This window comes from Symphalangus syndactylus, chromosome 6, assembly GCF_028878055.3.
Source record: "Symphalangus syndactylus isolate Jambi chromosome 6, NHGRI_mSymSyn1-v2.1_pri, whole genome shotgun sequence".
NCBI classification, from domain to species: Eukaryota; Metazoa; Chordata; class Mammalia; order Primates; family Hylobatidae; genus Symphalangus; species Symphalangus syndactylus.
This window is the reverse complement of record NC_072428.2, coordinates 84,855,652-84,879,612: the sequence shown is the minus strand read 5'-3', so window position 1 is coordinate 84,879,612 and position 23,961 is coordinate 84,855,652. Positions and strand designations below refer to the sequence as shown.

At 34.7% G+C, this 23,961-nt stretch overlaps 1 protein-coding gene across 1 annotated transcript in view; it reads right to left on the bottom strand.

The window, feature by feature from the left end:
• Positions 1-23,961, bottom strand: part of SEMA3D (semaphorin 3D) — a 132,869-nt gene that overhangs the window by 63,186 nt on the left and 45,722 nt on the right. Inside the window, exons 3-6 of the mRNA XM_055283376.1 lie at positions 22,908-22,970; positions 14,310-14,429; positions 9,553-9,646; positions 6,792-6,920 (exon numbers count right to left, since the gene is read on the bottom strand). Of these exons, the coding sequence (XP_055139351.1) occupies positions 6,792-6,920; positions 9,553-9,646; positions 14,310-14,429; positions 22,908-22,970 (406 nt within the window). The remainder of the gene's footprint in view (positions 1-6,791; positions 6,921-9,552; positions 9,647-14,309; positions 14,430-22,907; positions 22,971-23,961) is intronic.

The window sequence follows — 23,961 nt, the reverse complement described above, 5'->3', positions numbered from 1 at the left end:
TGAATAAGAACTGACACTCTATATCAAACCAAGTATAATCTGGATTAAGGAAATATTGACAAATGGTCAAGACATGGCTAAAGAGAATGCGTAGCCGTGATTTTTGCACTGACTTGAAATTATATCACAGCAATGAACACAGAAAAACAACCAACCGTGGGCTCCCACAAACACAGACCAGGGATGAATAATAATCTTTAGAACTTTTTGAATTTACAGATGCTTAAATCCAGTGCTGCCAAACTGGATGGAATTCTCTAGCTGAACTGCCATGTGTATTTTAAACATATACAAATACAAAAATAAATAAAACCCTATCTATATATGGGATGGGAAAAGATACATTTAGACTCATTAACTCAAGGTCAATAATATAGTTGTATGTATGTATGGATAGGGGGCATGGGGAATTAATAATAAATTCTAAAGTAATATGAATGGGAAAAATATATAAAGCTGAAACTATGCAGAAATTATAGGAAATGATTGGATTTCCTTATCTTCACAAATATGTGGGATTACATCGGTAGTAACATGAGTAGAATTTATTGTAGCACTTGCATATAATTAATGTAGAAATTACACATGCAGCATGATGTCCCTTGAAATTTTAGTGTCCTGTCAAACCTACCAAATGATTGAATTGAATTTATAATTTAAAAAATAACGTAGTGGTACAAAGTGTATAGAATCTTCTCTCTAGAGAGAAAATGAGAACTCGGTGATTTGAAACAGGAAAGCATAACAGTTAAAAGGAATACCAATATGAAGGAAAGTGTTGCTTATAAAGCTTTCCTCAATCACTCAAATGGGAGTAGGGGTTCCATGAGCTGATTGCTGTTCACTTGTTTACAGAGTTCAATTAAAAGAAAAAGAGCAGAACAATAAAATAGAGCAGAATGATAAAAGAAGTGTAAAAGGAGTATAAATAAATATGGCAATTGTCATATTGCAGAAATGCATAGGAAAACCCACTTCAGATATGAAAAACATCATCCAAGTGTTGACAGTTATGGCTATTTGAAATGGCCAATAGGTAGGCTATGATACTAGTCTACATTTCAGAAATTTCAGTAAGACATCAATGAGGTGGGAGGAGGAAAGAGCATGGATATTTTTCCAAGTGGTATTTATTTTACCTTTCAACTGATATATGCCATAGACAGTCTTATTCTGTTTATTCGGTCATTATTGATTTTATTGAACTCTCTCTTAAATATTGGCTCTCTTGCAAGTACTGTAAAAAATGTTTTGCAGGGGAATACTGAAGGTGTTAAAGCTAAATGTTTGTTGTATAAAGAAATTTAATTATGAGAAAAAGAGTTAGTGTCAAGTAGTGCTTTATTCTGTGATTTAAATAGTAAGCATACTTGAGAGTTAAAAATAAATACAAGTTGCAAGAACAGAATTTCTTTCTTGCGGATTCTGTTGAGGTCCGGTCTTAGAACTCTGATGTTGGTATTTTATGACAGAAACTCTTTCCTGATTTGCTGCCAAATTTGGGTAAAAATAGGTATCATTCAATCAGTGCATACTTGATGAATTAAACAACTTAAAATTATACCATTAGGCACCTGGGCTTTATTATAGCACATTTTCTCCATTTGGCATTTGAGTACATGCCCCAGTAGGAATGCAGTTTGAAATCATGCATTTTCAGATGAACTACTAGCATGACACCAAGAGGCACTGCCAAAAGAAAATGACATAAACTCATGTGGCCTGCAGCACACACTACTTCCCTTTCTCCCTATGAACCTCTTTTCACCCAGATGAGCACACTAGCATTATTTAATAGACAGTAAGTTCCTAACTTCCTTTTATTACTTCTTATAGTCTCATTTTCCTATTATCATTTTTTAATGTTCTCCTTTCATGTGGAAGGAGAGTTTACAGACAACAGATCACCCCAAGAGAAACTTCAAATGAAAACTGTCTCCATATGTTAAAAAAGAAAATTTAAAACAAAAGTTCTCATCTATTCCAAGAAAGAAAACAAAAACATCTGCATGCATCTGAGGCGTTATTGTTCGCTTTCATCTTCCAAGTGGTCACACTTCTTAGTTTTATCCTAGAATTGTAACAAAAGCTCAACTGCATTTGAGTAAACACCCTAGTTTGCATCTATATTCCTATTTCCTATATGTTTTAAGATTGAGTTGATAAATCAAAGTGTGGAACCATCAAAGATTTCATTTAGAAATGCCCATAAAAGTACTGTAAAAAACACTTTTTACAACTTCAAATGAAAACTGCCTCAAAGATGAAAAAATTTCATCTTTGCCATTTTGTATCCTCCTCATAAAGTATTTGCTAGATGGATTAGTATCTCAAGGAAGGAATCAGGATTCCTACTTTTTAAGTCTTTAAACTGGATTAAACAGTCCTAGAAAAATTCTGAGAAGGATCCTTGCACTGTTAAGTGGTTAGCTGATCTCACTCTGGTTAATACCAAGTGGGGCACAGAACACAATATGGCATGCACATATGTATCAAGAATTTTAAACCCCCTAAGTGCTTCAGTGATAAATATGGATTTATAAAAGATTCATGTAGCATCATATTAAAAATGATAACCCTTTAGAATCTGCATCTTAACAGTTAAATTCTCACTTGTCGCAGTTCACTGTATTCTCTCCCCTCCCACTCTTGACTCCAGACAGATGACCCCATTGACTTTGGACCATAGGCTGACTGTATCTGGAAAATGGCCATTTCTCATAAAGGACAGAAACGTCCTCTGAGGAAGCCAATATTTTGTCTTAGTCCATCAGATCCCTCTTCATTATAAGAATATCATCATTTCTATGATTTCTCCCCTTACTCTGCCCTAGTTTCTGTGGACTGGGGAACTCCTGAATGACTGAATCTCCTGAAGCATTGTGCTCTTCTAGCTCTGGCCTGCCTTTCCCTCAGCAAACATCTGACTGGCTGCTTGTACTTTTCTTGCTTTCCCTGGCTCCAGCCAGACTGCCTAGGTCTCCCTCATTGCTTGTGGAACTCCATTTTCTCTATCTGTCCCTACTTCCTGCTACCAGACCCACATCCTTGGTTTGCTGTTGCCCTACATGGCATGTACATATGGCCCAGTTTGTAGTGAGGTTGCAAAGAGCAGGCGATATGCCATCAAAAGAGCAGATTTTGAGCTGATGAACTGTATCATACAATGGAAATTATACAATATCAGGGACCAGATACACATATTCGAGCTTCAATCTCACCTCTGCTAGCTGTTTAACTATGAACTATTATCTGACATTGAATATATCACCAAATGTAAAATGCAAATAGTAATTCTCTCAGGTTTATAACAGTCAATAAAATAGCACTTTAAAAGTGCCAAAGATAGGACTAGCATGGATATTATATGAAATAAATTTGAATGGGAAGAGATGAGAGATGGGGAGATCAGTTAGTAAACAATAAAATGGTGGCAATAAACCAGAGATGAGGTAACGAAGACCTATAGGAAAATGGTAACCATAGAAAGAACAAGGTCAACAGATATTTTCAAGGAAGTAAAAGCTCTTAGAAATAGATTAGATAATGGAGAGGAAGAAGAGGAAAGAATCAAAGATAACGCCAAGGTAACTGGGTGGATGAAGTTAAGAAAGTTAAAATAGATAAAAATCAGAAAATGGATATTGAAGGACATATTTGAAAGAAGAAACAAGATCTATAACATTCACAATATTTTAGACTTTAAATCCAATTAAAACAAAGGGTCATTAAACCACTTATAAAAACCTTAAAGTGATTTAACAGCACAATCAAAACTAAGGCTTACATATCTTGATTTTTATGTAAAACAATACTCTTTTTTCTTTTAATCTAGAATAAAAATGGAAGTCATCCAAATAAATTATTTTTGAGGCCACTTAGTTACAGGAAAAGGTTGGAAATACAATTTTAGGAAATACTGGAACACAGGAAACAGTTGAAACTATTCGGATGGATGAGCTCACAGAATTATGAAGCATAGAGGGAGAGAATGGAAAGGCGGTCAATAATACAAAATGCAAAAGAGATAGTAGAGAATCACACAGCATTCAGGTTTTAGCCCCACTTCTACCTCCCACTGCTACCTTCAGGAATAATAATGATCATGATGATATTGACGCTAATTCAGCTCTTAAAATTGTCTTCTAACAGATTTCCCGATATGATTTAATTTTATCCTTATAACAGCCTGTGAATAGATTCTATCGTTAATAGATTCCATATTTACAGGCAAAGAATTTGAATGGACATTAAAGTTTGACAAAAGTCACCATTCAGGAATTAAGCACAAATAAATAAGTTCCACAGAAACAATTTTAGTCTAAACTGGGACACTTTTAAGAGTAAAAGAACAGGAGCAAACTGAAAATGTCCTGCGCAAAGTAGGTCATATGATCACCCTGGCTTTTATCTGCTAAGCAGTCTGCCTTGAATCTCCTAGAACCATAAAAGTCAGTTTTTCTGCATCATAATTATTTGCTTGAATTCGGTCAGTTGAGACTTTCTCTACCATTTGTCTTTTCTCCTACCTTCAGTTTCTTCTATTCTACTGGCTTCTTCACTTGCAAAGTTTTCCCAGCATACAAATCTCTTGAGCTGTGTCTCATGTCCTTGGATTCTTCTATTTACAAACCAGTATATTCTCTCTCAAATATTCTTTGCAGTATATCCTCATGCCCATCCCCACTTCCACTACCTTTGTTGCTGTCCCTTTCTCATTTCCCTATTTTCATGCAATGGCCTTTTGTCTCTCTGTCCTCGTCCTTCTTTAGTCTTCCATTCATGCTATTAAAAAACTGGAAACCATCATTCTCAGCAAACTATCGCAAGGACAAAAATCCAAACACCGCATGTTCTCACTCATAGGTGGGAATTGAACAGTGAGAACACATGGACACAGGAAGGGGAACATCACACATCGGGGCCTGTTGTGGGGTGGGGGGAGGGGGGAGGGATAGCATTAGGAGTTATACCTAATGCTAAATGACAAGTTAATGGGTGCAGCACACCAACATGGCACATGTATACATATGTAACAAACCTGCACATTGTGCACATGTACCCTAAAACTTAAAGTATAATAATAAAAAAAATATGCTATTGTTTTTGTAAGTTACCTTTAGAAAAACAAAGTTCTGACTCCTTGATTAAAAAGTAAGCCATCATGGTTTCAAGATAATATTTACAGCTTTGTAGCCTTGTCTCCCACTCCTGCTTTATGCTTCAGGCTGAGCAAGGCATTCATCATCCGTGAGGTCAGTGACCCTCCCCTATCTATCTATGCAGGCCACAAGGGTAGAGTAGCACTCAGTAGGCAATAGGGTCTCAGAAGTTGTTAATTAAGGAAATTGTTAACCAATTCAAAGGCTTCCTAATCTCTAATCTTCTTCATACAGTACTAAAAATAGCATATCTAGGCGAATAATAGTTGAATACATGTTTCCTACACTTATTGTATTGACAATGCCGCTGACTTATTAATGAATATGTTACAGTAATGGAAAAATACTACTGTCTTTTAGAAGAGGAGAAACATGATATTTGCCATCCCAAGACAGAGATACAATCTTATACTTCATTTTAAGCCATAAAATATCTCTTTACTCAAATAGGTATCTAAGCTATTCTATAGGTGACATTTAAGAAGTTACTCTCAAACCAAATAATTCCACAAAAATCTGACAATGCACAAAAAGATAGCTTTGCTTTGCATGTGTGTTAAGAAATTAATGGGTAATCACATAGTCATGGAAATTCTATATTTGTTTTCCCTTTTAAGACTACCTATTAAGGGTACTTTTTTGGCTGATGAGAATCACATTGTTGTATAAACAAATAGATTTGGAGTTTTTGACTAAAGAAATGTTTTCAAAGTGTTTTTCCTTTTGTTTATGTTGTCACTGCTTAAAAGGCACTGAGAGATAGAGAGATAGCCCCTAGGAAATCTCTACCCTGGCCTCCTTCACTAAGGCCCAATATTTATTATGGGAATGAAAAATGCCTGCCTGCTTAAATTACAGTGTTATGTCATTCTGCCATGCAATGGAATAAAGTCATATGTTAGAGAATCATGATAAAATTTGATCTGTTGTAAGGCGGTGGTGGGGAGTGGGGTGGAGTTAGGTGTCTTGCAGTGTTCCTTGGATTAATTAAATAAATTCATTTATAATATTCTTATGTTTTTTAAAAAATTTTAAACTCAAAATATTGTATGATTCTTAAAATAGTAATCAGACAAAATTATGTCAATATTAATATGCTTAAAATTTTGAAGAGAAGTGTCTTAACCCAAATGTATATTATTTTTAAGCAACAGAAGTTACCATTACAATCTAACCCAAGTTCATTGGGCTGACAGACAGTACATGCCTTGGTCTTTACACAGACTGCAAGAGTAAGATTGCCTGCTTGAATTCTCACTCTGCATCTGACAAGTTATAAGACCTTGACCAAATTACTTCTCTGTACTTCAGTATTTTGATAGCATAATAGTTTATGCGTATTAAAGAATAAAATAATGATATATCCCAGATGTCATTGTGAATATTTAAAATATTAATTAGAGCACACAAGAGTGTTGAGGAATAGCAGACACTCAATAAATATTATGTATTACTATATAAACAAAAGATTTTGGAGATTTTCTTAGTGGGGAATTATTTCAAATGTATTTTATAATGTTGAGCTAAATCAATTATTCCAAAACACATTTGAATGAATAATAATACACTTCTTATCTATCTTAAACCAAAGGCAAGATAATCAAAAGCAAACAAAAAAAAATCACAAACCGTTGAGCCAGTAGTGCTCTGAAATGTCAGTTCTGATGTAGTGGTGGTCATGAGTAGGCCCAAGGGATCGGGTGAATGCAGTATCTTTGCCAAGGAAATCAGAAGCTGTTCCAGAGTAGAGGTACTCATCTGAGAGGGAGAAAAAAGTACACAGAGCTATTAAGAGTACAGCCATAGATGCTATTTAACATGTACAAATTACACAGCATGACACCAAAGATGTTTGTTGCTTAATATCAGAATGTATTGCTTCATAAATTTCACAGATTTTGAAAATTTATCTCAGTTGAAGAAAGGATAACTCAATTTACTTTGGTAAGCTGATGCTGAATACTTGAATATAAACAGGCCAAATTCTTCTGAATTAATAATTGCACATGCATTAGCTTCCCTTTTGAATAAATAATAATAAGCGATTCCTCTTTCTCTTCTCCCCACAAATAATTCAAATAAATGTCATAATTAAGAGTTCCTCTTTAGAATAAGACACAAAAAAATATGAAAAGCTAAATGCCATAATGAGGAATGGATTGTGTAATTAGTATTTACTTAACTGACACAACCTCAATGACCACAAATTTTCTTTGCCTAACCTCTGCTGAAAGGGAGCTTTCAGCACTGAAGTCATTCTTTGTAATTATAACATGTTGCATTCCTTGTAGCTAATCATGTCTCTAATAGTTCTGATAAACAGGAATTCTTGAAAGGGGAAAGATGTTGCCATTACTGCATACCAGACTTCTTTGTTCTGTTATTTGTGTAAAGTGCATGTTCTGTTTCACCAGAGACAGAAAGGAGGAAAAGAGAGAAGGGGAATGTCAAGGAGAAAAAGAGAGAGAAAGGAGAGAAGAACGAAGAAGACAGGAGAAGGAAAAGGAGGAGGAGAGAAGGGATGGTGAGAAGGAGGAAGAAGGGAAGTAAGAGGAAGAGGGGGGAAGTGGAGGCAGGAGAAGGCGAGGACAAAGAGAAAAGGCAGATTAGAGAGAGGAAGAGGATGGAAGGAAGGGGAGTGAGAAAAACATAAGGGAAGGAGAAGAAGGCAGCAGGGATCCATGTTTCCTAATGTTAGTCAGGGTGTTGGGTAGGGGCGGGGCGGAGTGGCAGGAAGAAGGCTGTTCCTGCAGGAGAATATGTTGTCTCTTTGAGAGCTAAACCTCTACTATTTCAAGAAACTTCTTAGTCAACCACTTTGCTTTACATTTAATAGAACAATGTAAAAAAATGGCAAATCCCTACAGAGCATTTAGACTTTATAAATGCCTAAATATGAGAACAAATACATTGTTTTATCACTGAAATTTATTTTTGCTGGGAAACATATCTTTAAAATTCTGCCTTGTATAAGAAGGGATTAAGATACTTTTCTGTAGCCCCTGTTTATATCCATCTAAATAAGCTTTCAATGAACGATCAGGGATAATTCAACCTTAAGAATGAGAATAGCTAACTTCTAAAGGAAACACACACACACACACACACACACAAACACACACACACACACACACACAGAGAGAGAGAGAACTCCAGCTATGTAAAATAGACATAGATAAGGTACTGCTTCCATCCTCTTACAGTATTTCCCTACAATGTATCAGGTAAATGGCAGTATTTCATTGTGGGCATATTTTTAAAAAAGAATAAAATAATAACAGCAAAGACATTATTAAAAAGTTTGGTAAAAGAAGTGAACTGTCACTTTGAAACCTGTAAAATTGCAAGTATTTGAATGTTTTGTTAGGAAAAAATATATTTCAACATAAAATTAGATCTGAATATCCAGGCTTTCAAACTTCTTCCTTGTACCTAAAATTACTTGGAGATTCATAAGGGAGTAACAACTGCCGCCGATCTATTGTTTTGTTTTGTTTTTTTTTATTAAGGGTATGCCAACTCCACTTCACAGAGCAGAATCACAAACCATCTATCTCATTTTCTGAGAATAATGACTGACCATTAGTCACATAATTTTCAAAAAACACAAATACACACATGCTGTCACTTCAAAGCAAAATCACTAGTTCTCACTAAGTGAAAATTAAAATGTTGTGGTGCTTCACTCTTATCGTCTATTCAAACATTTGACAGACAAGTTAAATAGAAAGAGGCTAAAGTCATGAACCAAACCAATACAAAAGGAGTCCTTATAATGGTTGAAATTCAGAAGTCTTGCTGACATTCCTTGGAACAGACTTCAGACCACACAGTATTGCTTCTTTGAACAAGATAGTTGTCTCATAAGAGAATTTAAGATGTATACAAAGCGAGAGAAGACTAGCTATACTAGCAGAAATTTCATGTTTCCACTGATATAATCAGGTTATAGTGAAATTGCAAAGGAAGATGTTATAACATTCTATTATCTGTATTCTATAGCTTGATTAATTTGGTTTAATTTACCCACATATGAAACTACTAAATTTAATTTCCATAATAAGTCAGATAGGGAGATATTACAACATAAGAAAATCCCCAGACATCTAAATATAAAATTATAAAACAAGTAATTATGTGTCCTTTGACATTATATTCAATCAGAAGTTCATTTAAAAAGTAACTGTGCAGACACCATGGATTGCTGTGGCCTTCCATTAGTGAGAAGGATGCTCAGTACAGACAAATTTGGCACTAAAATAATGGAAACAAATCGCTTGTGGAAGATTAGTAAAACATTACCTTTAACTCAATAGGAAAATGTGGTTCAGTCAACAAATAACTCTTAGAAAACCATTTAAGGATAAGAACTGCCTGTCATTGATCTTACCTGTCATTACTGAAGCAAAAGGCTGCTGAGGATCGAAAGGACATTTCAGTCTGCCAGACTCCAAATTATGTGTGTCTAGTTTGAATATAATATCCTGTTATGAGAAATATTAACACCAGTGAGCTTTTTAAAAATATCACAAACAGTAAGAATGTGAGAGATACAAACTAAATTCCAACCCTTGAATTTGATAAAACGAATTGAGCATATAGCATGTGCATGATGCTGAACTCCTTAACTTTTTAGCAAATATATCTGGCAAGACTTAATAACCATGTTTTGGTCTCCCTTTGCTGAAAGTGGCAATATAATACTGAGTGAATTTTTCAAATGGAAGTAGTAATGTACTCATCAATACATTTAGTCTCCACCATTATCAATTATCGAAATCACCACTAAGAACACATATTTCTTGAGCTTTCATGACTAACTTATTGAGCCTAATAAAACCAACTTCATCTTTTAAGAAATAGATTTGCTATAATAATCATACTTTCAGGATAATGATTACAATTTATATAACTAAGCATCTTCAACTATGTCAAATGACTTAAACCTTGTAATAGTTTTTAAAATTATAGTAACATAAAAGTGTTCTAAGGCGGGCAGTTCATTTTCAAGCTGTTGATACATCTGGGTAACAAAAAAATCCTGTTGTAGTATTTCACTATTACGAAAACACTGTACACATTAAACCACATAGTTATTTTGGCTGAAACATCTATTTTTATAATAGTGGCCACAGACAGAATGACATTGGCAGACTTTTAGTATTGGGGAAAATAAATAGCATCTTAAGTTGAACTTTCCAAGAAAAAATATGAATGTATAATGAATATGGCCCTATGAGATTGAGTGTTTCATAACAATGACAACACTACCATCCAGCAGAAAGGATGATAACTCACTCTGTGCATGCACTAGTTACAGAAAACCTGCACTTCAGACATTCTGTTTAGGTGATGTATCTATGAAGTTATATCAGAACACACATGTAATAAAAAAGGACCATTCAGTGCAACTTATGTAGAACACAAGCAATAAAGCAAAAGAGACAGAGAAAATTATGTGTTATGTTGCACTTCAGATCTTTGTTTTTCTTTTGAACAAGACCAATAGTAACTATTGCCTCATTTAAAAAAATACTAAATACTAATAGCAATTTAAATAGCCTGGTTAAAAATTAATGGTTCACAATTTTAAGTAAACACACTTTAATACAAATAATAATGGTACCTTTATAATCTACTGGAAATAGGAGATAGCAAGAAAGCAAGTTTCCTTGAGCCAGTCAAGGACACATACAAGAAAATAATATAAAAAATAATGGATGATTCCATGTGCTTCCTGAAATAAACTGACTGAATTAATGGTGCTCTATATTTTGAGACTTCAACTTTTTAAGATTGCTTCTATGAAGTTCCTTATTCTTGATGAATTATGCAAAAAGCACCTGTCTGAGCTACACAGATGTAAATATGGGCAGAGAAGTAAAGATGATACAAGTAGGTAGGAATGCTAGTAAGAAAACATTTATTTATCACAACTAAGCAACATTATTGTCAATATCATGCCTATTTAAAGATAAGATCTGCAGCAGCACAGGGGAGGTCCCAGAGGAAATGATACCAAGCCAAGCATTAAACAGCTTTCAAGTTTTCCCAGTACTGTGGGATACAAATATTATTTTATAGAAATATGTAAAATATGCATATTGTGTACATCCATGACTCTTTACATTTCTGTATTTCTGTTATCTAGAAATGGATGAATGTTAAGTGACTAGAATGAAGCAAGTGCTATGCCAAACAGTATACAATTATTTTCTCACTTTATCCTCAAAATAACTCTGTGAAATAGTTACTATTATCATTATTGTACTGAATAAGCAGAAGCGTAGAAAGTTTATAAAGTATGCATACAGCCATGGAGTTAGTAAATGACTGGAACCATATTTCAAACTCTGGCCATCTGTCCTCAACTTACTATTAGAAGTTGTTGACAGCAGCACTGACTTCCTTCCTAAATTCCAGCTCCAGTTGCCCACTTGGCGTGACCTACTGAATATGCCACAAATACAGAATGTGCAAAACTAACTCACCATATTTCCCTCAAACTTGCTACTACTCTCACCTCAATAAATAACACCACTCTTCAACTCACTGGCAAAGTCAGGAATCTGGGATTCATCTTAGCTTTCCCTATTTCTTCCCATTGCCCCAGCCACACTGCATAGCAGTCCCTGAAGTATACCTTCTTCCGCTCCTTTTGTGTATTGCTGTTCCCTCTTCCCAGCCACCTTAGGAGGAGCCTTATTTATTTGAAAATGGAAGGTCCTTCTAAACTCCCTCTAGAAGTACAGTGATTTCTTGGGACTAATGATTCATTAAAAAAGTTAACAATTTTCAAGCAGGGCTGCCATACAATTACCTGTACGCCAGACCAGCTGAAAACTCAAGGTTCAATGGCCCTGTTTACCCATAATTCTCTTATTCATGGAACTTGTAAATTTGACTGCCCCAGGGCTTCTTGACAGTCCGAAGCTACTAATTAGCTCCATCTAAATCTAAATTCCCTTTCAGCACTTGTGACTTTTTTTTTCTTGTTTGGAGACAGTCCTGCTCTGTCGCCCAGGCTGGAGTGCGGTGGTGCAATCTTGGCTCACTGCAACCTCTGCCTCCCGAGTTCAAACAATTTTCTTGCCTCAGCCTACAGAGTAGCTGGGATTACAGGCGTGTGCCACCACGCTCGGCTACATTTGCATTATTAGAAGAGACGGGGTTTCACCATGTTGGCCAGGCTGGTCTCAAACTCCTGACCTCTGGTGATCTGCCCACCTTGGACTCCCAAAGTGTGAGCCACGGCGTCCGGCCAGCAATTGTGACTTTTAAGGAGCTATAAAACACTATTTGCCCCCCTCAGCAGGTTGGGAGTGTGGCGTTTATCCTTAGGCCTCAAAACACACTCAAACTGTGGGGCTATATCATATAATTACACCCTATGCTATGAGCTAATGTTATATATTACCCTTCATCAGAGCTAGACAAGAGAACATTACACCACCAACAAAGAATGATGGATTCAAGTTACCAAGTCTCCTAGTGGTTCAGAAATTTAACTGTCAGGGTTGCTTTATTTTCAAACAGTTGAGTCTGGGCTGGTTAGACAAGTTTGTTAGAAAGGAAAATCCATCCATCCACCGTTGAGGGTTTGATCTCTGTGTGAATCAGCTAAGTCAATGTAAAGAAACCTTTTCCATAAGCCCAGACTTTACTTTCAAAAACACAGTGAATTATCCTGCAAATATGTGTGGTTACTCACAAAAAGTACAGTCATGCATCACTTAAAGACAGGGTATGTTCTGAGAAGTACATTGTTATGCAATGTCATCATTGTGTGAACATCACAGAGTGCACTTACACAAACCTAGATGGTATAACCTACTGCACACCTAGGCTATACAGCATAGCCTACGGCTGCTAGGTTACAAACATGTACAGCTTCTTACTGTTGAATACTACAGGCAACTATAAGACAATGGTAAGCATTTGTGTATCTAAATATATGCAAACATAGAAAAGATACAGTAGAAATAGGGTAATGTAATCTCATGGGGCTACCATATTATATGCAGCCTGTTGTTGATGGAAATCTTGTTATGATGCACCTGACTGTACTTACATAAACGTGAGGATGACATTGCACATCACCAAGAAACAACTGGGAGCACTTATCCTAAAGCTCAGTTGCTCATGTTTGCTCTAGAGATAGACTGCCTTGATTCAATTTGTTGCAAGACCATTTATTAGTTGGGTGATTTAGCATGTTATTTATTCCATTGAAACTTAATTTTTACTAACCTGTAAATTGGTAATTATAACGACACTGGCTTTATTAAGAGTGTTGTGAAATTCCAAAGCAATAATCCATGTAAAGTGGATGGCATGAAGTCCATAACACAAGGACAGTAAACTAAAGTATTGGTAAATAATTTTGCAAAAATATGCATGTTTTTCACTTATTAAAGCACTCACTGAGATCTGGAATACATTACTCCTAATTAATACATCCTTTATTTCCATTATGCCAATTTGGTCCAGCTGAAACAATAAATTCATTGTGCCAATGACTATACAATTTTAAGAAAATTATTAAAATATTTGTTACTTAGTGTCCACTATTATACATAACAGGTCAACTTTATTTGATGGGAAAATGAAATTATTTATATAATGCAATTCCACTGCAAGATCTTATGGAAAATGAATTTTTACCAACAGCAACATACTATATATATCTAGTTAAAAAGGAAAGTCAAGAGAAAATAAAGACATACATGGAGCCCATAGAAGACAAACACTTTTAACATTTTACACTACTAATTTTGATCGTCCTGCTAAAAACCACTTTTAATAGAAAAAACATTTTTATTAGGTAGATCAAATATATAGTGAAAATGACAGTCCATAGAATGGCTAGGAACATGAGTTACTACATCGTTCATAAACTATTCGTTTTTTGTTTTGTTTTGTTTTAAAACAGGATTTTACTATGCCGCTTAGGAAGGATTTGAATTCCTTGGCTCAAGGGACCCTCTGATTTCATCCTCCTGAGTATTGGCATTACACGCATGCACCTCCATGCCTGGCCATCTATGTTTCAGTCTTTATATTCAAATCTGTCTGTTTTATGTCATAGGAATTAAGTAACAACGTATTACAAGAAATTATGCTTTTCATGCTTTTTCATTATATTACCTCCTTGTAGACTCCAAGATCAATATACCCACATATTGGATGAAATGCTCCAGTTCCACACACATATATGTGAGTTTTGTTATAGGGCTGAAGTACTCTGATGAAGTTTGCACATTCCGTCTGTTGGGCATAAAAATTAAAAGCATTAACACACAATTCAGGTTTTTGAAATATTATCATTTATGCCGCCTGTTTTCCAAGTAGATCAATCTTCAAAAATAAGAGCACAAATGAAAAAAGATTTATGAGAAATTCTAGACATCTGTTGTAGCAAACGAGGCAAGACAAATATAGAAACCATGGCATAAAGCAGTAGCTTTTTAGATTTTGGAAGTTATAAAACCATTGAACTAATCAGAATTAGCTTAATTAGAATACAAGTCTATAGTGGTACTCAGTGAGGCCTAGAGAACGGATATAAATAGAATATGAATTAGACACCCATATTTAAAATTTTCTCTCTTATTTTTTTAGAGATGAGATCTCTCTATGCTGTCCAGACTGGTCTCAAATTTCTGGGCTCAAGAGATCCTCCTTACTCAGCCTCCCGAGTAGCTAGAACTACAGGCACCCACCACCACACACACCTGGTATCCTTACTTTCTATAAGAAATACATAGAACACAAAATTTATCATGATCTGTTGTTACCACATAATTTATACCATATAGTTACTACTGTTTGCAACGTCATCTGTCTCAGCTACACTGAACAAAACACTGAACACAAACATGCATCTCTACCTATGTATTCAATTCTTATTGACCAGATGCCCTACCACTTATTGCCATTTATTTTCCAGTGTTACAGAGCCTTTAAGAATCAGATTATTTCTTGATAATTTCAATAATCTCTGTTTTTTCTCATGGACTTTTTTTACACCAAGTCAAATTGTTGAAGAAATTTTTGTTTCTTTCTGTTCTGCATATGCTTATGCCTATGCCTAAAAATATTTCTTTATGTAATCATTATCTTTAGAACTTAATTATTTCATATGCTTCAGATAGCAGTAAATAGTGGCTCTCTCTCTTTTTAGAGTATTTATTCTTGTTATTATATATTATTTTCAATCTATCTCCTGCAAGTGATATTCTATCTTTACATAATTGTTACATGCAATTTCTTAACCATGGCTTCATGATTCTTGGATCCAAAGACACCTAAGTAAACACTGGGCTGGAGAAGACTTTTATTCTAGGTTGGCTTTACCCAGGAGACAGGCAAGTGTTGGGTTATTAAGGAAGTTGGTAACCTGAGAAACCACTGGATTGCATAGAAAAAATCCAGTTTCTTTCTGCCCAAGTGGCCATAGGTTACTCACCAGTCAGGCATGGACCTAATGGTCCACTATTGCTGTTGGGGTTCCCAGGAGGAATATATTAAAAAACAAACAAACAAATAAAAAACCCAACAATAGACAATAACCTAACTGGTAGAGTGGTTCTTAGAATGAAATACAATTTTTTAAAAAGGCAGACAATGACTTAATGATAGGATTGTTATGGCTGTTATGTAGTTTAAGTGAAATAATATAAATTTAATACTTGTTTATTCCTTACCCTGATTTTGAGCTATACAAAATACTAGTATCCTAGTGGTTGCTCTGATTTTAAAGTGAATAGCTATGTCTACAGATCTGAAGGTCTGAGGTACAATGTTTCAACTGGCATATATATATATATATTTATATATATATAAATATATATATATATAAATATATATATATATATTTTTTGAGACAGGCTGCTGGAGTACTGGCATGATCTCAGCTCACTGCAGCCTCAGCTTCCCAGGCCCAAGCAATTCTTCAGCCTCAGCCTCTTGAGTAGCTGTAACTACAGGTGCAAGTCATCAACTCCCGGATAATTTTTGTGTTTTATGTGTAGAGACAGGGTCTCGTTTTGTTACCTAGTCTGGTCTGGAACTCCTGGCCTCAAGCAATCCTCTCTCCTTGTGCTTCCAAAGTGCTAGGATTACAGGCATGAGCCACCATGGCAGACCAATACTAATAGTTTCGAACAAACAATGAAGACAAAGTAATATGAGAAAAGACAAGATAAAAGTATGAAAATGTTCATGATCACCAGGTAAATTTTATTGATGACCTCATGGCTAGAGTAGGTGGCTTTATAATCCAGCCTTTGCTCACTCATGCTCACTTTTTGAAAAGACTTTTATTCCTTGCTTTTTCCTGCACAAAGACATTAGTGCATAGGGGAGAGTATGCAGGGCAGGGAAGAGTAAAATCATACGGCTGGAGTGAGGGAGGACTGACTCACCACCAATTAGTTCATCATTTTTTCAAAAGCTCAGTTAGAATTTAGAAAGTAATTTTGCAAGATTCTGAAATAAATATTTGGATAAAGAAATATAACTCCCTTTCCAGATTTTAAATTATGGAGTCAAACAGATTAGAAGCTATTAGTGACGCAGCACTGTTTAAAAAGACAAATATGGTCCAGGGCAACATTTTATACACAGTGGGGATATAATTTTGGTGATTATTAAAAAAAAACCTCTGAATCACACCTAAAGTATTTTATTTCCTTTCACTTGTCTAGGAGTACTTTATTAAAATGGTGCTAGTCCTAGAAAGTAGCCGAATATGCCAATTTCCTGACTTTACAAGGCATACCTCAGATTAATTTATGAAATTCCTCCCTTCTGTCTGATTGGGCTGACATGGAATGAACAAAAAAGTATGTGTAAATCTTGAATTACCTGACACAGTTTACAAAAATGTCAGTTGTGCTCAGTCAAAGTTTTCTGTAGGCAAGTTGAGAGAGGATAGTTCTCTAAGCAGCCTAGAGGCAATAGAAAGGCCTTGGCTGCCTGGGCAAAAGAAATCTGTGAATAGAGATCGTAAAAGATAAGGTCTCCCACTTTAAATTTTTTCTGAGGTTGACATTTAAGCCAAACAATCCTTGTTGCAAAAAAACTTCACAATGACTTCCCTTTCAATTCATAACTTCATTTTTTAAGTCTCAGAAATCCTGTGTTGTTTTATTCTTATACACAAAGTTTCAAAGATTTGTTTAAATAGCATGATCAATAATTAACTTGATTTAATTCACTTAGTGACCTGCAAGGCTATCAGTGGTAGTGTAATTCTGTGAGGCATGAAGAAAGATAACTTTGAGAAGCAGCCTTTGTAACTTTCCCTGAAAGCTAATTTGTCAGCTATTGCCCACAATGTCAATCATTGCATGTGACCAAACAATCCAGGGAGTAATATATTCAACTTAGGAAAAGTATTGAATTTCTCCTTCCTTCCTTTATTCCTCCTACCTACATGGCTTTCCATAGGCCCTACCCTACCCCCACTGGAAGAGAAAGAAAAAGGGAAGAGGGGGAGGAGAAGAGAGAAAGAACCAAAGCAAACATCAACTTTTTAATTATCTTAAGTAATATTAGATGTATCAATATTTCATCTCTCATATATATGCATACATATATAAATAAATAGACAAGTATAAAACTGAATTCATACTTGGAGAGAAAAAAGCAAAAATGTATTAGTCTATGCATTAACACTTAGAATTTTAGTTTCTCCCCAGATACCTGGAAAGATAATAGCAAAATAGAACTACTTGTAATTCTCAAGACATATGTAGGGTCCAATAAAATCCAAAACAGCTTTATATCTATTCTGATAACTGACTTATAATAGCTAATTTTAATTTATTTATGTTAAATATTAGAAGATACTAATGACTTTGGAATCTTATCTGGTTTTATTTTTAATGTGTGTTGCAGAATATTGTGATCATCAAACATTTTTTGACTTTTCACCTATTTCTGTCTCTGTGCTACATGTTAGGCTTGTCTAGAAGTTCTAAGACAGGATCCAGGATGCAGAGATCAGTTTAAGTCTTAAAATCTTTAAAATAGGGCCATGCGCGGTGGCTCATGCCTGTAATCCCAACACTTTGGGAGGCCGAGCTAGGTGGATCATGAGGTCAGGAGTTCAAGACCAACCTGGCCAAGATGGTGAATTTTCTCTACTAAAAATACAACAATACAAAGAAAAAAAAAATAGCCAGGTGCTGTGGCAGTTGCCTGTAGTCCCAGCTACTCAGGAGGCTGAGGCGGGAGAATTGCTTGAACCCGGGCAGCAGAGGTTGCAGTGAGCCGAGATTGCGCCACTGCACTCCAGCCTGGGCAACAGAGTGAGACTCCGTCTAAAAAAAAAAAAAAATCTTTAAAATATTTTAATAGATTGTTAATACTTCAAAATAAAAATAGAAAAACTCATATATCACATTTATATCTTAAAAATTGGAGATCTAACAGTGAAGATTTCTACAGAGCAATAATCAGTTAAAGTGCAAAAGAAAACATTTTAAAGAAAAAGATAGAAATGACTATTTAAATAAAGTCTATACATCAAATAAGGTAACTGATAAAGTGATAAAGAATATGTTTTTCACGAGTGGAACACAAGGTATTATATTGTAGGTATACTCTATACATATTTATGTTACATATGTTACATAAATATGTCTACCTATACATGTGTGTATATATATATATATATGTTTTATAAGTCTGTAAATAATCAGCAGGAAAAAGGCAAACAGGAAAATTAAAAAAATACAGGCTGCAGGGATATGATATTTAAAAATTCTATTTTAAAATCATATAAGATGTTTAGTGTTTAGAGTAATGAAAAAATTTCAAGCTAAAACAGCAAAAATATATACATATTTTATTCATTCATATGCATTTGTATTAAGCATTAAATATATGTTGTATGCAATATTAACAATGGTATAATAGGTAAATACACCCTCCCTTGATCACATACTGCTGGTAAGAGCATATGAGGCATAAACTTTCTGGAGGGCAATTTGACAATATGTTTATAAAAATTTTTATGTCCTTAACTAGTAAAAGTCTACTCAATAATCAAAGATATTCACAATATTTACATAAAATTTTTTCACGTACAGTGTCATTTTCAATAGTAAAACTGGATATGTACCAAACTTCTAACAACAGGGGATTGATGAAATAATACATAAAGAAATACAGTGTAACTATTAAAAGTAGTGTTATAAAAAAGAATTTAATGACATGGGAAAATGCTCATGGCAGTCTGTGAAGTAAAAAAAATAAGTGTTTTAAGTGACTATGTATACAATGATTTCATACTGAAAATTAGTAAATAGATAAGATAGAAAAATAAACATCAAAATGTCACCAGTTATCTCTGGTTAGTGTTCATGGGAGAGAGGTATTTATAAATGACTTGTTTTTCTTTTTTTTGCTTGTATATAATTTGCAAACTTTCTACAATGAACATTCTATTTTAGTTTTAGACTTTCTTGAGAGAAAGAAAGGAAGAAAAAAGAAAGTGAGAGGAAGGAAGGAAAGAGGGAAGGAAGGAAGGAAGGAAGGAAGGAAGGAAGGAAGGAAGGAAGGAAGGAAGGAAGGATGGAAGGAAGGATGGATATAATGAAAGAACTGAAGTTCTGGAAGACGCTTTAACTCTGTGTAATGTCTGTGTGGACAGACTGTGCCCCTCTGTGTTTAAGCTGACAAACAGAGCCCAGGCTACCCTCACCCTGTGGTTTCTTCTGCTTGGAGTAAGCTGTTGAACCCACAATTATATAGTCAGGACTAAAGACATTTCTTTAGTTACTTTCTTTTGAATAACTTTCCTCTAAATAGAAGCAAAATACTACCAAATATCTTCCTGTCACCTCTACCCTTCTTTGGATTGAACTGGGGACTATGTTCAACAAAGTGGAATAGTTCCCTTTTGTTTCCTCATCTTCTACTATCCCCACCCCAATTAGCTAACTTTCATTAGGGTAAATAATTCACTGTTTTGCAGTTACATAGTACCTTTGTGTAAAGGGACAGTCTTTCCAAACACTTGTTAATCCTAAACACACCCTTGGGAAGTAGGTAAAAATTACTAGAGAGGAAGAAGGAGAGAGGGTAATGCCAAACGTAATAAAAGATGTCAATAAAACCACAGAGCTGTCTCAGTTTTCTGTCGGCCAAAATCTACGTAATCCTCATTAAAAATGAGGATCTATGTTCTGGTGGTATTACAAAGAGAAATAATTTGAAGGATATAGTTTTTGGATCTTATATGGATATTTTATAATGTTATGTAAGAGCACAGACCTTGGGGCAAGACTTTTGGATTCAATCCCTGGCTTTACTATTTACCAGATGCATGACATTGGACAAGCCATTTAAGATTTTTCGCTTTAGTTTTCTCATCCAGAAAATAGAAAATAATAATAAAATCTAGCATATAGTGTTGTCATCAGGATTAAATGAGGTTATAAATGTAAAGCATTGAAAACAGTTCCTTGAACATGGTAACTGCTACAAAAATGTTAGCTATTATTAGAAGCTCTAAAATGAAACATTATTTTCAAGGAACAAGTTAAAATGACGCAAAAATTAAAAATTATCACTACATGATTCAACATCAAACCACAGACTTTAGCAACAGGCAAAAGGCTCCTCATATCTTTAATCCTGGGTTAGCAGCAAATGTGCTTGAAGGTTAGAGGTGGTTACTAGCTCACAATTATGACTGAATTGGAATAATATGTTCTATATACAGAATCCTACATGGTCAAGGATATCACCTCCAGAAAAGTTTATCACCATTTTATTTAACTTAATAAGAGGGGCAATTAAGTTACTATGTAACTGGAATTAGTGAACATACCCCAAGTGAGAGCACTGTCAGAATTTAAACCTTCACTGATTGTTTGACCTTGACTGTTTATCCCTGATCTACTCCATGGGAAAACCATTTTACTGGAGTAAATTGAAAACATCCCTTTCCTTCTTGCCTCCTTATCGTATACTCAATACTGGTGAAACACAAATACAAAAATGTTCATGCTGGTTATGGCATACTTATACTATCCATTAAATGACATAATTTGAAAAACTCTCATAGCCAAAGCATTTCATTCTCTATGAGTGTTCAGTAAAGTATTGGTGTTTTTGCAGAGCTGCGTACCTGTTCTGTGTTGGAATATTGAACTGGATGAAGATACCAAAGCCATGGGAGGAGAAGAATACATTACAGAATAGTTTAATTCCTTTTATTTCTAGTGACCGAAATGTAAAAACTGTTTTCCATTGCATTTTATGTTAACACTCCCTGATATATTTCTGCTAATATAAATATGCCTGAAAGGATGACATTTAATTATGTTACTAACTGAATATAAAATCAGGGGTCACCACAAGTTTGTTTTGTTTCATTTCAATTATTTTGCTTTGTAGTTACTATGTAGAATTCATCATTTGAGCAGTATCTGTATCCAACATTAGATTGAAAGCTCCATGAGGACAGATACGAGTTTCATATTTAGGATCTCTAAAAATATTTTTTGAATAAATGAATAACAAATGAGCGAACTAACCTGTTGTCTGAGATTATTAGCCTTCTGAGCTTCCCCTCACATCCTTAGACATTATGTGTCTTATTGTTTTATTTCTATCACATTGATAGAGGATTCTTTAATCTATTCATCCTTTCATATAACAAACACTATTTGTTATTATTAAATATGATGGCATAACTGATCTTAATACCCCTGCATTATTGTGGTTAGAGGTAGGATTAAAGGATGGTGCAAAAGAAGCCTCAAGATGTCTATGTTTCTGCCCCAGGTTATGACTTGTTTTCGTCTTGGGTTACAATTTGAATGTGATTTATTTTGCCAAAAAAAAAAGAGCAATTCTCCCCATTACCATAATGCAAGAAGTCAGGGCAGAAGATAGAATATCTGGCCTGACTCAGAGCACTTGGATGAGGAGAGGAGCCAGTCAGAGCCATGGCCCTCATTGCTGGAGATAAATCAGGTAACACGATTAGAGGGAGCACGCAGGACAACTTGGACAGTGCAGAAATCAAGACAGATAGGACCATACCAGGGACAAAAAGTCATACCTGTCGAAGGGTTTTCTCTGCTCTTCAAGGCAGCTTAAACTAAAAGTTTCATTAGTACTCTCTATTTGTCTTTTATGAGTTATTTTATATAATCATTATTACTAATATGTAAATTTCAGAGGAAGTAATTACTAGTTCTTATGCCAGAATGCTGTCATTCATTATTAACTAATTCTTATTGTTCTTTCCATAATGTCACCACATAAAGGAATTCTTATAGATATTTTAAGTTTAATTTCAACTCAATTGAAATTATGTATCAATTCTGTGTTTGCGATGCTAAAATAACTGATGGTTTTGTGTACACTTACAAAATACGTGTGCATAAATTAAAAATACACATTCCTAGAACTACAGTCTTTTGGATGGTTTATTTTTGAATATTTCTATGTGTTTCTAATCTTTTTTTGTGACAAAAATAATATTCAGAATTAATACGTTAGAAAGTAGAGTGTTTCTAGATTTCTTAAATTTTGTAAATAATATCATGGCTTTTGGTAAGATAGAGATATTTTATTCCACATTAATATTCATATAGAATATGTTAGTTTAGTCTGAAAAATAATACACTAATACCATTAATTCAATAAAGCCCAATATAAATATTTGCTATCATATCAGTAGAAATTTTACAAAGATAATTGTTAAAGTTTCATACTTACATTGGCATCTTTCCCAGCTAATTTACATAATTCCACCCGTTCCTTTGCGGCAGGCCAATAAATCTGCAAAACATTTCAAAGTATGTTACAATCTGAATATCTGAAACACCTTAACACTCTGCAATTCTGATTAGAGAGTGAATCTGTGAAATTGAAGAATGAGTATTAAGCATGTTGTTAGAGTCAATGTGGGAAATTTGACATTTAAATATTTCCCAAAGCCACCCTGAAAGTTTCTAAAAGAAAAGTGTCTAGTACTATCCATTTTTGTTAATCTTTTAGTTTCTATTTTAATGTATGTAACAGTAGATACATTATGTTCAGAGGTCCATAAGCTTTATCATGATGTCAACAGAATTTCACATGAGCATTTGCCTAAATAAGAGGCTGTATGTACCATGTTTTTCTGTGTTTACTCAGAGTAGTAGTACATGATAAACATGTGCCATGAAGTGTTAGAAACAACTCTCTGTCAGAGCATAAATTCTTTCTCCAAGCCAAGGACCAGTGCGAATTTGCTGACAATACTTAACATGCTTGGAGCTCAGACACATCTGCCACTTAGCTAAATGTTTTATAAGCATTCTCTTATTTAAATTTCACAATGACCCTCTGAGATGGCTGTACTTATTCTTCCCATTTTGAGATCAGAAAACTTAGTCACATAGCCTTTAATAACATGTTGAGGACCACAAAACTTAGGGCAGAGCCACAATCTGACTCAAAGTCCATCTGACTCTTGAACTGGGGGTGGTCTCAACCATTACATAGGTCAAGGGCTCCAATCTCATTGGTTGATAGCTTTCAATTATGCTTCATGATCTTGAGTTCAAGACTTCTTTCTTTCTTTCTTTCTTTCTTTTAAATTCTGTCAGGAAGTTTTTGTAGGAATTCTGTAAGAAAGTTTTTGCAAAATAAAGTTTAAGCAGTTATGCAACTCCATTAGCTTACAGAAAGAAATGCTCTCTGTTAAGCTATAAGGAAGAAGAAACAAGAAAAGCAAGCTCTAAAATACTTATAATATATGCTCCAGGAGTTCCACATAGACTTTTAT